The 15,625-nt window shown below is 35.8% G+C and overlaps 1 protein-coding gene across 2 annotated transcripts in view; it reads right to left on the bottom strand.

Moving 5' to 3' along the window:
- LOC148953644 (uncharacterized) overlaps positions 1 to 15,625 on the bottom strand; it is a 107,392-nt gene that overhangs the window by 25,253 nt on the left and 66,514 nt on the right. For both annotated transcript variants that reach the window (XM_089087290.1, XM_089087291.1), the window contains exons 7-8: positions 12,773 to 12,896; positions 7,097 to 7,263 (exon numbers count right to left, since the gene is read on the bottom strand). In XM_089087290.1, coding sequence (XP_088943416.1) covers positions 7,097 to 7,263; positions 12,773 to 12,896 — 291 coding nt within the window. The remainder of the gene's footprint in view (positions 1 to 7,096; positions 7,264 to 12,772; positions 12,897 to 15,625) is intronic.

Genomic DNA, 15,625 nt, shown 5'->3' with positions numbered 1-15,625 from the left:
CATATGAACCTATAATTTAAGATTTAAAATTAGGATTGGATTCTTGAATTTGTGTTATCAGGGCATCTACCGGAGGGGATTGTTTATATAAACCATCTTCTGGAAGAAAGAATTAGTGTTCTAGTTTTGCCTTTTGGGTGACCAGATACATTCCAACCTCAGTAGAGGAGAGGGAGAAGGATAAGAGAGTCTTTATTCTTCTGAACAACAACATAAAAAGGTGTGCTATAGGGAACGGAAAGGGGAAGGGTTAGTCTCCTATTTAGGGTCCTCCTTGTGCCTAGTCCCACTTGTGTGCTACATTCGAAGCAAAATTTTGTGAATATTTCTCCTACATACAGTTTTTCAAACTACAATGATTGGTGGAACTAAATACTTCCCAAGATTTAGCTTGTTGTAAATATTCGCTTCTCAGACAATATATATTTTTTTTTTAATTTGATCAACAATATAACAAGCAAAAGAACAAGGTAAAAGCTTTATATAGGCCTATCCATGGTACATAAATGTACCTTGGCTTCTAATATTCACTATTATCCTAATATCTACCAATATCTAATATCAAATATTCACGATAGATTTCAGTAGACGGTCTCACAAGCCAGTTTTATTTTTAGTTGGATGTTCATAACTGGCAGTTTTTGCCACTAAGACACAACTTACTGCAGATATCCCCTTCAAGCCACGTTTAAATTAAGATTTCAGTCGACACGACAAGCAATTTCACATTTTATTTTATTCTTTGTTGACATGTTGGTTGTTCAATTTGTAGAACGTTGACATATTGTCGACATTTCCTGTCCTTTGACGACACGAAAAAAGATCTTTTGTTTTCCATGTCAACATAGAAATTTCAAATTCAAGCGGCAAATTCAAATTGCAAGGTCAGTTGATAACATTGGTTTTTCGTTAGACGAAAAAACAAATTAAAAAAAATGGCAAATTCGAAGTGCAAGGTCAGTTGATAACATTGGTTTCTTGTAAGACGAAAAAAAAAGAAATTAAAAAAATGGCAAATTCAAAGTGCAAGGTCAGTTGATAACATTGGTTTTTTATTAGACGATGTTCTGTTTGTGTTCAAGAATGGTTGGCTAATTTCACAGGCAGCGCAATAGCGCTGCCTAAGTAAAGAACAATTTGGGCACAACGCTTTATTTATTTTTTTCCTCCATAGCCGGGCACTTCGTATCGAAGGAGTTGTCGTAGAAACTTCGAAAAGGGCTCATTCGATTGGAAATTGGAGTGGCTAGTGCCCTTTTTAATAATGGAAAGTGAAGAGGGCAACTAGCCACCCCCCCCACGCCCATCATTCCCCCAAACACATCCAATCAAAATTTTGAGATAACCATTTTGATCAGCGTAGTTGATTTCCAGACAGAAAATATTTTTTTGAGGAGGACACTCCTCCACAACCCACGGGGCAAGGGTTTTAAGCTATGTCCTGAGGGCATATAAGGACGATGTTGGCACAATGCATTATTAATTATTTTTTTCTTTTAGAGCTGGGCACTTCGTATCAAAGAAGTTGTCGTAGAAATTATGCTTTTGAGGAGGACATTCCCCCAAAGCCTTCAGGGCAAGGGTTGTAAGCTATGCCCTGGGGGGCATATAAGGTTTTTATAGAAGGAGTTGTCGTAGAAACTTCACAAAAAGCTCATTGGATTGGAAATTCAAAGGGCTCGTGCCCTTTTTACTAGTCGAAAGCGATGGGAAGGCAACAAACCCCCTCTCACGCCCACCTTTTCCCCAAACACACCCAATCAAAATTTTGAGGAAGCCATTTTATTCAACGTAGTTTTAAGTTCTGTAAATTAGGTCTTTGAGGATGACAACCCCTCAAAGCCCACGGGCCAGGGTTGTAAGTTATGCCCTGGGGGCATATGAGGTTTTTATAGGACGCGTTGTCGTAAAAACTTCAAAAAGGGCTCATTCGATTAGAAATGAAATGGCTAGTGCCCTTTTTAATAGTCGAAAGTAATGGGAAGGCAACTAACACCCCTTCCACGCGCACCATTTCCCCAAACATATCCATTCAAAATTGTTATATAGCCATTTTATTCCACGCAATTTAAAGTTCAGGAAATTATAACTTTGAGCAGGACAATCCCCCCCCCCACAGTCTTCAGGGCAAGAGTAATAAATTTTGGCTTGGGGGCAAGTAAGTTTTTTATTGAAATCGTTGTCGCAAAAACTTGAAAATGGCATTATTTGATTGGAAATTCAAAGGGCTAGTACCCTTTTTAATAGTCTCGAAAGTGAGTTGAGGGCAACTAACCCCCCTCTCACGCCAACCTTTTCCTATTATATGGGAAATATAATTTATCCCATAATCATAGGCAGCGCAATTGCTCTGCCTAAGTAAAGAACGATGTGAGCACAATGTATTATTTTTTTCCTTCATACCCGGGCGTTTCGTATCGAATGAGTTGTCATAGAAACTTCGAGAAGGGGTCATTCAATTGGATATTGGAGGGGTTCGTGCCCTTTTTAATAGTCAAAAGTGGTTGGAGGGCAACTAGCCCCCCCCCCACATCCATCATTCCCCAACATACAACCAATCAAAATTTTGAAAGATATTTTTTGTTAACTGTAGTGCATTTTCAGATAGAATGTGTTTTTGAGGAGTACACTCCCCCACAACCCTTAGGGCAACAGGTGTGAGCTATATCCTAGGAGGATACAAAACCAGTGTTGAAACAATGTACCATTTATTATTATTTTTTCCTTTAGAGCATCGAAGAAGTTGTCGTAGAAACTTCAAAAAGGGCTCATTCAATTGGAAATTGGAGGGACTAGGGCCGTTTATAATATTTGATAGTGATTGTAAGCAACGAACACCCCTTCCATGCCCACAATTTACCGGAACTCTTTCAATTAAAATTTGTAGATAGGTATATTGTTACACTTAGTCGATTTTACGATAGGAATTAGGTTTTTAAGGAAGGCAGTCCCCCACAGCCTTCAGGGCAAGGGTTTTAAGTTTTGCCCTGGGGGCATATAAGGTTTTTATAGAAGGCGTTGTCGTAAAAACTTCAAAAAAGGCTCATTCGATTGGAAATTCAAAGGGCTAGTGCCCTTTTTAAATGTCAAAAGTGATTGGAGGGCAACTAGCCCCCCCCCCCTCACACCCATCATTCACCCAAACACATCCAATAAAAATTTTGAGATAGCTATTTTGTTCAGTGTAGTTGATTTCCAGATAGAAAATATGTTTTTGAGAACACTCCCCCACAACCCTCGGGGCAAGGGTTTTAAGTTATACCCTGAGGGCATATAAGAACGATGTTGGCACAATGTATTATTTATTATTTTTTATATATATTTAGAGCAGGGCACTTTGTATCGAAGAAGCTGTCGTAGAAACTTTGAAAAGGGCTCATTCAATTGGAAGGGCTCATTCAATTGGAAATTGGAGTGGCTTATGCCCTTTTTAATGGTCGAAAGTGATTGGAAGGCAACGAACACCCTTTCCACGCCCACCATTTCCCGAAACACATCCAATCAAAATTTTGAGATAGCCATTTTGTTCAGCGTAGATCATTTCCAGATAGAAATTATGTTTTTGAGAAGGACACTCCTCCACAGCCCTCAGGGCAAGGGTTGAAAGTTATACCATGAGGCATATAAGGCTGTTATAGAAGGCGTTGTCGTAGAAACTTCAAAAAAAAGCTTATTCAATTGGAAATTCAAAGGGCTAGTGCCCTTTTTAATAGTCGAAAGTGATTGGAGGGCAACTAGCCCCCCCCCAACGCCCATCATTCCCCCAAACACATCCAATCAAAATTATGAGATAGCAATTTTGTTCAGTGTAGTTTTAAGTTCTGTGAATTAGGTCTTTGAGGATGACAACCCCCTCACAGCCCTCAGGGCAAGGGTCATAAGTTATGCCCTGGGGGCATATAAGGTTTTTATAGAACGTGGTGTCGTAGAAACTTCAAAAAGGGCTCATTCGATTAAAAATTAAAATGGCTAGTGCCCTTTTTAATAGTCGAAAGTAAATGGAAGGCAACTAACACCCCTTCCACGCCCACTATTTCCCCAAATACATCTAATCAAAATTTTGAGATAGCCATTTTGTTCCATGCAGTTTAAAGTTCAGGAAATTATACCTTTGAGCAGGACACTCCCCCCACAGTCTTCAGGGCAAGGGTTATAAGTTATGGGGGCATATAAGTTTATATTGAAATCTTTGTCGTAGAAACTTGAAAAAGGGCTCATTTGATTGAAAATTCAAAGGTCTAGTGCCCTTTTTTATAGTCATAAGTGGCTTGAGGGCAACTAACCCCCCTCTCTCGCCCACCTTTTCCCCAAACACATCCAATCAAAAGTTTTAGATAGCCATTTTGTTCACAATGTTGATTTCCAGATATAAATTATGCTTTTGAGCAGGACACTCCTTCCACAGTCTGATGTAAGAACATCGAAAAGGGCTCATTCAATTGATAATTAAAAGGGCTAGTGCCCTTTTAATAGTCGAAAGTGATTGAAGGGCAACTAACCCCCCTCTCACACCCACCATTTCTACAAACACATCCAATCAAAATTTAGAGTTATGTATTTTTTTCAACGCAGTCGAAAGTTCTGGAAATTAGATATTTAAGGATGACAAATCCATCAGAACTCTCAGCGCACGGGTTGTAAGTTATGCCTTGGGGGCCTGTAAGGGTTGTATAGAGAGTTGTTGTAAAATTTTCAAAAAGGGCTCATTTGTTTGGAAATTGAAATGGACCTTTTTAATAGTCGAAAGTGAGTAGAGAGTAATTGACTCCCCTCTTACGCCTACCATTTCCCTAAACATATTCAATCAAAGTTTAGAGATAGCCATTTTGTTCAACATAGTTGAAAGTTCTGGAAATTATGTATTTAAGGATGACAAACCCCCCAAAGTCCCCAGAGCAAAGGTTGTAAGTTAAGATTAAATCAAAATGCCTAGTGGTAATGCTAATTCTCAATAGGGCATCTCGGCAGTATCCCAAGAACAACTAAGGGTATTATTTTCAAACTTTTAGGGCTAGTTCTGCTCATAAAACTTAACCAAATCAAAATAGCGTAAGTGTATGCAAGCTATCAAAGAAAGTAAGCAGATTTTTTTGCGAATGGTATTAAGTTTACTATTTCAGGTCAACTTGAGGAGGTATGAAACTAGATTAAACACTACTATTTGTTTCCAGATTTTTAAAAGGGTTTATGTTGTTAAAAGTTGCTGAAAAATCTTCCCCAGCATACAAATAGCAGGCCAAATTATAGTCTTAAAAAAAGGAAAAGATTTAAACTATTAATTTCTTTTCTCCTGAAATGACTATGTCAGTATAAAACGAACAGAAATTAATTAAAAACACGTATTCCTCTAAATAAGTTCTTCAAGGAAAATTAAAGGACTCCTTTAAAATAAATATGAGTAAAGTTAGAATTAAAACATCTACCAAGCGGAAAACTACCACAAATTAGAATCGATAAATAAATGAAACCCAAAACGAACAGAAATTACAGTAAATAACCGAGTCAAACTCAAAACGAGCAGAAATTAACATGAGTAGGGTAACAAAATTTACAAAATTTTTTACATGAGTAAAAAAATTTGTATTTTTTTACTGAAAAAAATACAAATGGAATGTGTATTGTCAGTTTAATATACATATACGGATATTTGTTAATCAAAATGTTAATATTATTTGAACTATAAAAGTAAAAACATTTATATTTTGACCTTACATTTTGACCTTACGGCAAAAATGATTACCAGATTACCAGCTAAACTCTAAAATCGGCTCCCGAATAAAAACTACTCGGATGCCTCTGTATAATTAACAAGATCCACTTTGTCACAATTCTTGTTTGTTTTTTTTTTCATTTATTTATTTAGATTTAAATAAATAATTAGCTTTTAATTTTCTGAAAAAAGTTTAAATATATTAAAATATTTAACAAATTGTATCAAAACGTCACTTTTTTTTTTTTTTTTTCATTGTATTCTTTGTCTATTTGTATTTTCAAGATTCCAATACTATTCTGCAAAAATTTCATATTTATGGCTTGAATAGATTAGCTGTAAATTGACCGGAAGGAGAGATAAATAAATAAACAGAAACACACTTGATTTTACATCTATAGACAAACAAAAAATAGTTATCGGGCATTTTTGTGCAGATCCCATGTTTGAAAAAGCCTCACATAGTAGACTTTCATCATTTCGTCTTCCTCCTCCTTCAACCACTCAAACCTCTCTCTTAAGTTAAATCATCTCCTTTTTTGAAAATACTTTAAACACAAGAAAATATTTATACAAGTGACATTATTATCAAGATGCCACGTTTTTAAATTGTTTTTCGAATTTCTATGACTCAGTTGTGTTCTGATGGTTCCTAAGCTCTTCTGCGAAAATTTCACGTTTCTAGCTTGAATAGTTTAGCTGTGAAATTCCCCACAACAAGAGATAAATAAATAGACAGGCACACACTTGATTTTACATCTATACTACTATTACTACTCACCACAGCACCAAGCCGCCTGAGGCCGACACAGCTACGCATGGTCTTCCTCCATCCCAATCTATTCAAAGCCTCCTGTTTACACCCTCCCAGGAAGTTGCAATTTCCCTTAGATCTTTCTTTATGACTTCCTCCCACCCCAACAGCGGACGACCAGCTTTTGTAGACAACCCGACAAGCAAAAAGTACTTATCGGGCGTTTTTGTGCAGATACCCCATGTATGAATAAGCCTCACATAGTAGACTTTCATCATATCATTTTTCTCCTCCTTCAACCACTCAAACCTCTCTCTTAAGTTAAATCATCTCCTTTTTTTTTGAAAATACTTTTAAACACAAGAGAATATTTATACAAGTGACATCATTATTAAGATGCCATATTTTTAAATTGTTTTTCGAATTTGTATGATTCGGTTGTATTCTGATGGCTCCAAAGTTATTCTGCAAAAATTTCTCGTTTCAAACTTGAATATTTTACCCGCAAACCCACTAGAAGGATAGATACATAAACAGAATATAGATATATAAATGTATATGAAGATATAGAATATAGATATATATGTTTGCTTTTATGCATATAGACTAGCAAAATAATTCTAATGGGATACCTTTGCACAGCTGACACCTCCACTATGTTCGTTTCTTACGTGTCTTTTCAAATGCGCCCCATTTCTGAATGTGCCTCCACATGTCTCACACAGTAAACTTCCTGCACTTTGTTTCCTACATCCTTTGGTCAATTGCTCTCCACCCAACCCTTCTCTTCGCTCATCTCCTAATAAAAAGCGAAGAGTTCAAGATATTAAAGGGAAATAAGGAAGGTGTATTTGCAGAGTTTCAGGTGGTATTAAACTGGGATGGGATGTGTTAACACATAGGGAGTTGTAATAAGGGAGGTGAAATTGCAGATTTTCACGTGGCATTAAACGGAAATGGAGGTATAATTATACAGGGAGATTGCACAGTTCCAGGTGGCATTAAACGGGAAGGGGAGGCGTAATAAGGAAGATGTAATTGTATAGTTTCAGGTGGCAGGAAACGGGAAAGGAAAAACTCTTCCAGATTTACATTATGGAAATGACTTGAACGCTCAAAGTTGAAGCCGATTTTTTGGTTAGATTATCATAAACTCACCTAAATAATACCCAATTATTACCCAAAATACCCAAAATAATACCCAATACACAAATATCAGACACTACAACCAGGGCCGTCACGTTTGGGGGGGGGGGGGGGGGGTTAGGGTGCGCCCCCCCCCCCATTGTTTTGGTCACTCGGTAAAAAAAAATAATTCGGTAAAATCGTGGCACTTCACGCCATGATTTTTCCGATGCCGTCAAAATTCTTTGCTCGGTTCAATAAAGACCACGAAAATACTGACATGTCATATAAAGAAATTCTGAACTTGGCCGGTAAACGCAGCAGTTTTACCGACTCCTGCCGGTGATTTTATATATGGCACCACAACTTTCCATTTGGTTAAATAAACAGCATTAAAATAGTGTCATGATATGCACCGAAATCTAAACTTCCGTTGGTAAATGGAGCGGTTTTACTGACTCGCGCGGTGATTTTACGTATTGTATTCGAAACGGAGATTATGCTAATTATCGATAAAAAAAAGTCGGTAAAAATGACCAGCCAGTCGGTAAAATCTCTTTCTCCCCCCCCCCAACATTTTGGCTAGTAACTACACTGCCTACAACTGAAGGTGTTTTGATTTTAGGTGCTCCTCCTTTGATATTACATGATGAGAAATCTCAAATTCTTGTCATAAGAGCACGTTGAAAAAGGGTCTATCCGACCAAATTTTAACTTTGTGCAAAGAATGAGTGGTCTAGCTTTACCTTTTGGATGTCTAGACAAAATACTCTATCTGTCAGAGATCTTCAGAGATTGGAGGGGGTCCTAAATTAATGTCACCATGATGCCCATCAGAAAAGGAGGTCAGATCTCACCCAACTTTGTAGGAAATAAGAGCTAGCATTCTAGCTCTACCTTCAAAGGGAACACGATACAATCTTAGTACGGGACGAAAGAGTATGGGATCCTAATCAGGCCACATCGCAGAAGAGGTTATCAAGCCTAAAATAAACTTGGTGAGAATTATGAGTAAGTGTCCTAGTGGTGCCTTTTGGGTGTTTGCACCCATTCCACCCTCTATGAGGGTAGAGGCTATCGAAAGATTTTTCACCGTGACATCTAGCAGAATAATTGGTTGAATATTAAACAAACTTGGAGGAAAGTAAGAGAGCGTGTGCTAGTTCTGCCAAGTGGGAACTCGTACCTGGTCCTACATGCGTAAAAGTCCATAAATCCTTATCATAAAGATATTTATCTAATGGCTCGTCGGGTCTTAGTGAAGCTTAGTGGGAGGTAAGAACAAATGCCCCGACAATTTTGTTTGCGAATCGGGATCCTCTCCACATTCTATGGAGGGAGTGGGAAGGACACCACAAATTTCTAGTCGTCAGACCTTTCAGATTGAGCCGTAATATCTCAACTAACATCAGTGGGCATTAAGAACTACTGTCCTTACTGCGCCCATTGTATATCTATACCCGTTCCAATTCCTGTGGGGGATACGAAAAGAAAAATCCAAAATCCTTGCAATCAGCTCGTTTACCATTAGTGGACCTCAGATCCCACCCAAACTGGAAGAGATTAAGAGAAGGCCAATTGCTCTGACTCGACCTTTGAGGTTTTTCATCATCATCAACTTTCAATTTTCCTCATCATCACATCCACTAGAATCAGTAGGTGGGGAGTAGGAGCTAGTGTTCTACTTGCACTTAATTGCCATCCAGAATTAACCCTGCCTCTCTGAGTAGTAGGAGGGACGTTTCGTACTACGGCTCTACACTGCCATCTTTGTTATCAGACAACATAAGAACAAGATAAACATGAGATAAACACTATTTGGCACCAGTCCATTTACAAACCGTGAAAAAAAAGTTCACTTATTTTATAGAGTGGCAATGACTGAAGATTAAATTTAGCATATTTAGGATTTTACATATTTTTAGGTACTGTACTGACTTTTTTTTAGGATTTACTGTTTCTTTTTTTGGATTGTTGACGACCCTGTCTGAATCAAGGCAAATACTTGTGACATACCAGGTGGTTTGATGTTCCTGCCTGAACAGGCTAGGTTACTTCGTAAAGCTAAACATTATTTCGATAATTTTGACTGTCTCTTTAACAATTTAGACTAACAAGCTAAATAAACAAAAAACTTGACCTAAAAAAACAAAAAACTTGACTAGATCTGTGTTTTATTGATTTCCTTTTCCACTCTACAAACTTTTCGGCGATCTATTTACTATTATCAAATGTGGGGTCCCCCTTTATGTGGAGCGGTTGGTAAACTGTCAAGACCCACTCTTTGTTAGGCTCTTTTGGCCCTGGTTCCCAGATAAATGTCTTTTACTTTTGCTTCTTTAGTTAGTCTAATTTATCCCTGCACTGGGACTCCCTGTGGCTCCCCACCCCCCGTTTTTCTACTTTGTAATCTCTTTTTTTTCCATTTAGCGTAATATTTTTCTCCCAGGTGAATTAATTAGCTTATAGACTATTACGCAGCGTGGAAGTATTCTTACACGCGTAATACATTCTTTTTTATAATGCAAAATGCAGCGCCACAAACTCTACTGTCAGCGCGAAGAACAACTTAAAGCGACAGAACGCATACAGCATCCTTCGTCGTTGTGCGGTTATTATCTGCCGTCTTGTCAAAATCACAACGTTCCCGCTTAACCCTAGGAATCACATTGCTACCGCTCTTGCTGGAGGCTACGTTATTATTGCTCCCATTATGACTACGACGGCAGGCCCCGCGCAGTGATGGCTGCACGAGGCCCGTGTACCAGTAAGGCTACCTCTGACTTAAACCAATGGCAGACCTGAAAAGGACTAGCGTAGGTAGTTGGTAGGTAGTAGGTAATTTTTTCTCTAATCTACAGATTTTTCAATGATTTATCATGTTTCCGTGCCTCCTTTTGTTTCCTCTTTCCTAGCCAATGGCACCCCTGGCTAAATCAAGGTAAATTACTCATCAAATGAACATCAAACAGTATGATGCTTCTAAGGTTTCAAAAAGTTGCAAATGAGTTTCAATAAGCATTTTGATGAAGACTGCTCCTCTACCTAATAGCATCCAAGGCTGGAACTAGGGGGACTGCTTGAGGGATACCATACAGCATGATTATTCTGGCTCAACAAATTGTATTGCAACAATAAATTGTAATTCTGATGATTTTGACGAAAATGGCCTAATGAAGACGCGATTTGAAAATTTGTATATTTGGGTTTCTAGTTATTTTTGTTGTTGTCTGCTGAATTCTCAGATGACTTTGTTCCCATAGACAACAGCTCTTATCAAAACTAGACCAAAACCTAGGACACAGCACGCAATTACATTCATCCTATTTCGAATGAATTATAAGACACAAATATATGCATTATAAATATTATATTACAGCTATTTAGTCTATATAGAAAACGAATGTCTGTCAGTGTGTGTGTTCTGTATGAATCACTACACTCTTAATCCGATCGCCAAGAAACTTTAAGAAGTTGAGTACACTCTTGCGAAGGTTTTAGGTATAAAAATACCCCCCCCCCCCCAGGATCTATTTATCTTTCGAATACCCTTTGAAAGATAATCTAATTTTTCACATATTTTTTAATTTAAAAATTTGATCGTTATTTTAGTCAATGAGAGAGGATCTTCTTTAACCAATCAAGAACACGACTAAAGGGGTCTTCTTTGACTAATAGAAATCAAGAACACCACTAAAGGGGTCTTCTTTAACCAATAGAAATCAAGAACACCACTAAAGGGGGAGGAGTTACTGTTACCGCGTATTCCAATGGTCCCAACAGATATTCCATCTGAATTTAGACGTTTACAGTGTCTGGTGAGACTCAATTTTGCAATGACCACAATAAAAAGCACAAGGACAACCGATGCAAGAATGGATTGCGGAATTTCAAGCCGTTAAAAAAAAGAAAAAAGTATTTTCCCTTTCTGATTTCCATATTCGGGTAAATCCATTTTGTGTGTATTCTTCTTGTCCCAGAAACTTATGGTTGTGAGTTCCAGGAAAATAGTGAAATAGATTGTCAATGTGTTTCCTTCCTTCACAACTGTATTTGGGGGAATGCCTTCCAATTTATTCGTATACACACTAGCCGTAAAAAAAACAAATAAATTTCAATGTGTTATTTTGCATCCCTGAATTTCCTTTCTTTCGAAATCGCAGCAACGCATGACGTGAAGAATTGCTATTAATATAATAATTTATGTAACAATTAACAATTTGGCTTTATTTAAATCTATTTTTAATATCTAGTACATTAAATTCTAATGCGTTATTATAGTAAGACTAATTATAGATTATAATATTATAAACATTTAAATTATAAAATAGTAGACTAACTAGAGTTGACCTAATTTAGTAGATTTCGTGTTTAACAATTATCCTTTATTCCAAACAAATTTTTGACGATATGTCCTGTGCTTTTTTCATAGAGCGGTAGTAACCTTGGTTAGAACCAGCTAAAAATGATGACAATTTGCTAATCTAAAAAAATGTCATCCATATCTGTTGGTGCGGTAGTAACCTTGGTTAGAACCAGCTAAATATGATGACAATTTGCCAAGCTAAAAAAATGTCATCCATATCTGTTGGTGCGGTAGTAACCTTGGTTAGAACAAGCTAAAAATGATGACAATTTGTTAAGCTAAAAAAATTGTCATCCATATCTGTTGGAGCGGTAGTAACCTTGGTTAGAACAAGCTAAATATGATGACAATTTGCTAAGCTAAAAAATGTCATCCATATCTGTTGGAGCGGTAGTAACCTTGGTTAAAACCAGCTAAATATGATGACAATTTTCTAAGCTAAAAAATGTCATCCATATCTGTTGGAGCGGTAGTAACCTTGGTTAAAACCAGCTAAAAATGATGACAATTTTCTAATCTAAAAAAATGTCATCCATATCTGTTGGAGCGGTAGTAACCTTGGTTATAACCAGCTAAAAATGATGACAATTTGCTAAGCTAAAAAAATGTCATCCATATCTGTTGGAGCGGTAGTAACCTTGGTTAGAACCAGCTAAAAATGATGACAATTTGTTAAGCTAAAAAATGTCATCCATATCTGTTGGACTCAAGTCTTCGACCTCTTGGGTACACGCTATAACTAAGTGTATGACTAGCACCAAATTGTGGATTTCAAACTGCGTGGCGCCATGAATTATGAAAAAAAAGATAAACGTACTAGTGATATTTAACTCCTCCAAACGGCAATTTTGAGATTCATTGGAATACTGAACACCATTATTGGCCAAATCCATCTTCCTGTTCTTCTTATAAGGCCTACCACGATCAAATAAAGCATCAGACTGAAAAAAAAACACGACCAAAATAATTTTCAGGAGAGGGTCAAAACATACTCAAAAGATAAAAGTTTAAGATAGGAATAAAATTATTTTTAAAATGGCACAAGCAAGTAAAAAAATCCCCAATTTGCATTTTGTCAAAAAAAAACACAATATTGCAATACAAACAAAAACATAAAAATAAACAACAGAAAAGTTGAAAGTTTTATATAAACATAAAGTTTATTTAAAAATAAGCAACCAATGCAAAACCCATATTTCTTGTATATAAAAAAAAAAAAAAAAAAAAAAAAAAAAGAACGACAGAATAATGATGCAATGAAAGAATGTAAAAAATAAACAAACACATACTCAAATAAGTTACATATACCTTTTAGTTGTTCCCCCTACATGTACAGGCCATAGAGGCTTTTATGAGGCTTGATATGGACGAATTGTGATTATTTTTGTATATTTTGAAAATAAATTGATTGATTGAACAAAACGGAAACGTTTAAGACAAAGAAAAATTTTTATGATCATTCGTATTTTTTTTTTTCCAATAAAAAAAATACCAACGTCGTATATAAGGAGATGACAGACCAACTTTTAATTTGCTGTTAGAAAAATAACACCTGTTTGCTGTTAGAATTTAGCACCAATAAATTCAGCAGCATTTCATTTTTAATTAGAAGAATGGTTCAACGCAGTATTACAGAATTCAAGAACAGTTAGTGAACTTTTTAAGTCAATGGACCGGTAACTTGCTTGGACCTAAAATTCTGAAGAAAATTGTACCACCTTTATTAAACGCAGTATTGGAAAATCCAAGAATAGCTAGTGAACATTTTAAGTCAATGAACCAATAGCTTGCCTTAACCCTGAAATGATTATTTTGTTTAGTATAAATACAATTTGTTTTAATTTGGATATGTTAGTAACTCTACTGATGATGATGACCGACTGTGTCAACGAAATATTTAGAGTCTTTGTTTATATTTTTTGTTTCCACTATCTAATAAAAGGACTTATCCCTATTTGGAACTCTTATTGATTTCGTCATAGAAAAGGCAGTGTGGTCAGGCAAAAAATACAAACGTCTTATATATGTTAATAACTATAATAAACTATATAATAACAAACTATAAATATAGTTTGTTTTCACGCGTTAGCACCTCTACTGATAATGATGACCCACTATGTCATCGAAATATCTAGAGCCTTTGTATATATTTTTGTTTCACTGTCTAATAAAAGGACCTATCCCTATTTGGAACTCTTATTGATTTCGTCATAGAAAAGGCAGTGTGGTCAGGCAAAAAATACAGACGTCGTATATATGTTAAAAACTATAATAAACTATATAATAACAAACTATAAATATAGTTTGTTTCATGCATTAGTACCTCTACTGATAATGATGACCCACTATGTCATCGAAATATCTAGAACCTTTGTATATATTTTTGTTTCACTGTCTAATAAAAGGACCTATCCCTATTTGGAACTCTTATTGATTTCGTCATAGCAAAGGCAGTGTGGTCAGGCAAAAAATAAAGACGTCGTATATATGTTAATAACTATAATAAACTATACAATAACAAACAATAAATATAGTTTGTTTTCAGTCGTTAGTACCTCTACTGATAATGATAACCCACTATGCCATCAAAATATCTAGAGCCTTTGTATATATTTTTGTTTCACTGTCTAATAAAAGGACCTATCCCTATTTGGAACTCTTATTGATTTCTTCATAGAAAAGGCAGTGTGGTCAGGCAAAAAATACAGACATCGTATATATGTTAATAACTATAATAAACTATATAATAACAAACTATAAATATAGTTTGTTTTCATGCGTTAGTACCTCTACTGATAATGATGACCCACTATGTCATCAAAATATCTAGAGCCTTTGTATATATTTTTGTTTCACTGTCTAATAAAAGGACCTATCCCTATTTGGAACTCTTATTGATTTCGTCATAGAAAAGGCAGTGTGGTCAGGCAAAAAATACAGACGTCGTATATATGTTAATAACTATAATAAACTATATAATAACAAACTATAAATAAAGTTTGTTTCCATACGTTAGTACCTCTACTGATAATGATGACCCATTATGTCATCCAAATATCTAGAGCCTTTGTATATATTTTTGTTTCACTGTCTAATAAAAGGACCTATCCTTATTTGGAACTCTTATTGATTTCGTCATAGAAAAGGCAGTGTGGTCAGGCAAAAAATACAGACGTCGAATATATGTTAATAACTATAATAAACTATATAATAACAAACTATAAATATAGTTTGTTTTCATGCGTTAGTACCTCTACTGATAATGATGACCCACTATACCATCAAAATATTCAGAGCCTTTGTTAATATTTTTGTTTAAATCTCTAATAAAAGTACCTATACTTATTTGGAACTATTTTTGAATTCTTGATAGAAAAGGCAGTGTGATAAGGCAAAAAATACAAACGTCGTATATATGTTAATAACTATAATAAACTATACAAAAACAAACTATAAATATAGTTTATTTCCATGCGTTAGTACCTCTACTGATAATGATGACCCACTATGTCATCGAAATATCTAGATCCTTTGTATATATTTGCTTCACTGTCTAATAAAAGGACCTATCCCTATTTGGAACTCTTATTGATTTCGTCATAGAAAAGGCAGTGTGGTCAGGCAAAAAAATACAGACGTCGTATATATGTTAATAACTATAATAAACTAT

The sequence above is a fragment of the Artemia sp. Qi Xiang Cuo genome, chromosome 3 (assembly GCF_049724085.1).
Source record: "Artemia sp. Qi Xiang Cuo chromosome 3, ASM4972408v1, whole genome shotgun sequence".
NCBI lineage: Eukaryota > Metazoa > Arthropoda > Branchiopoda > Anostraca > Artemiidae > Artemia > Artemia sp. Qi Xiang Cuo.
The sequence above is the reverse complement of the archived record's forward strand: the minus strand, read 5'-3'. Positions and strand labels throughout refer to the sequence as shown.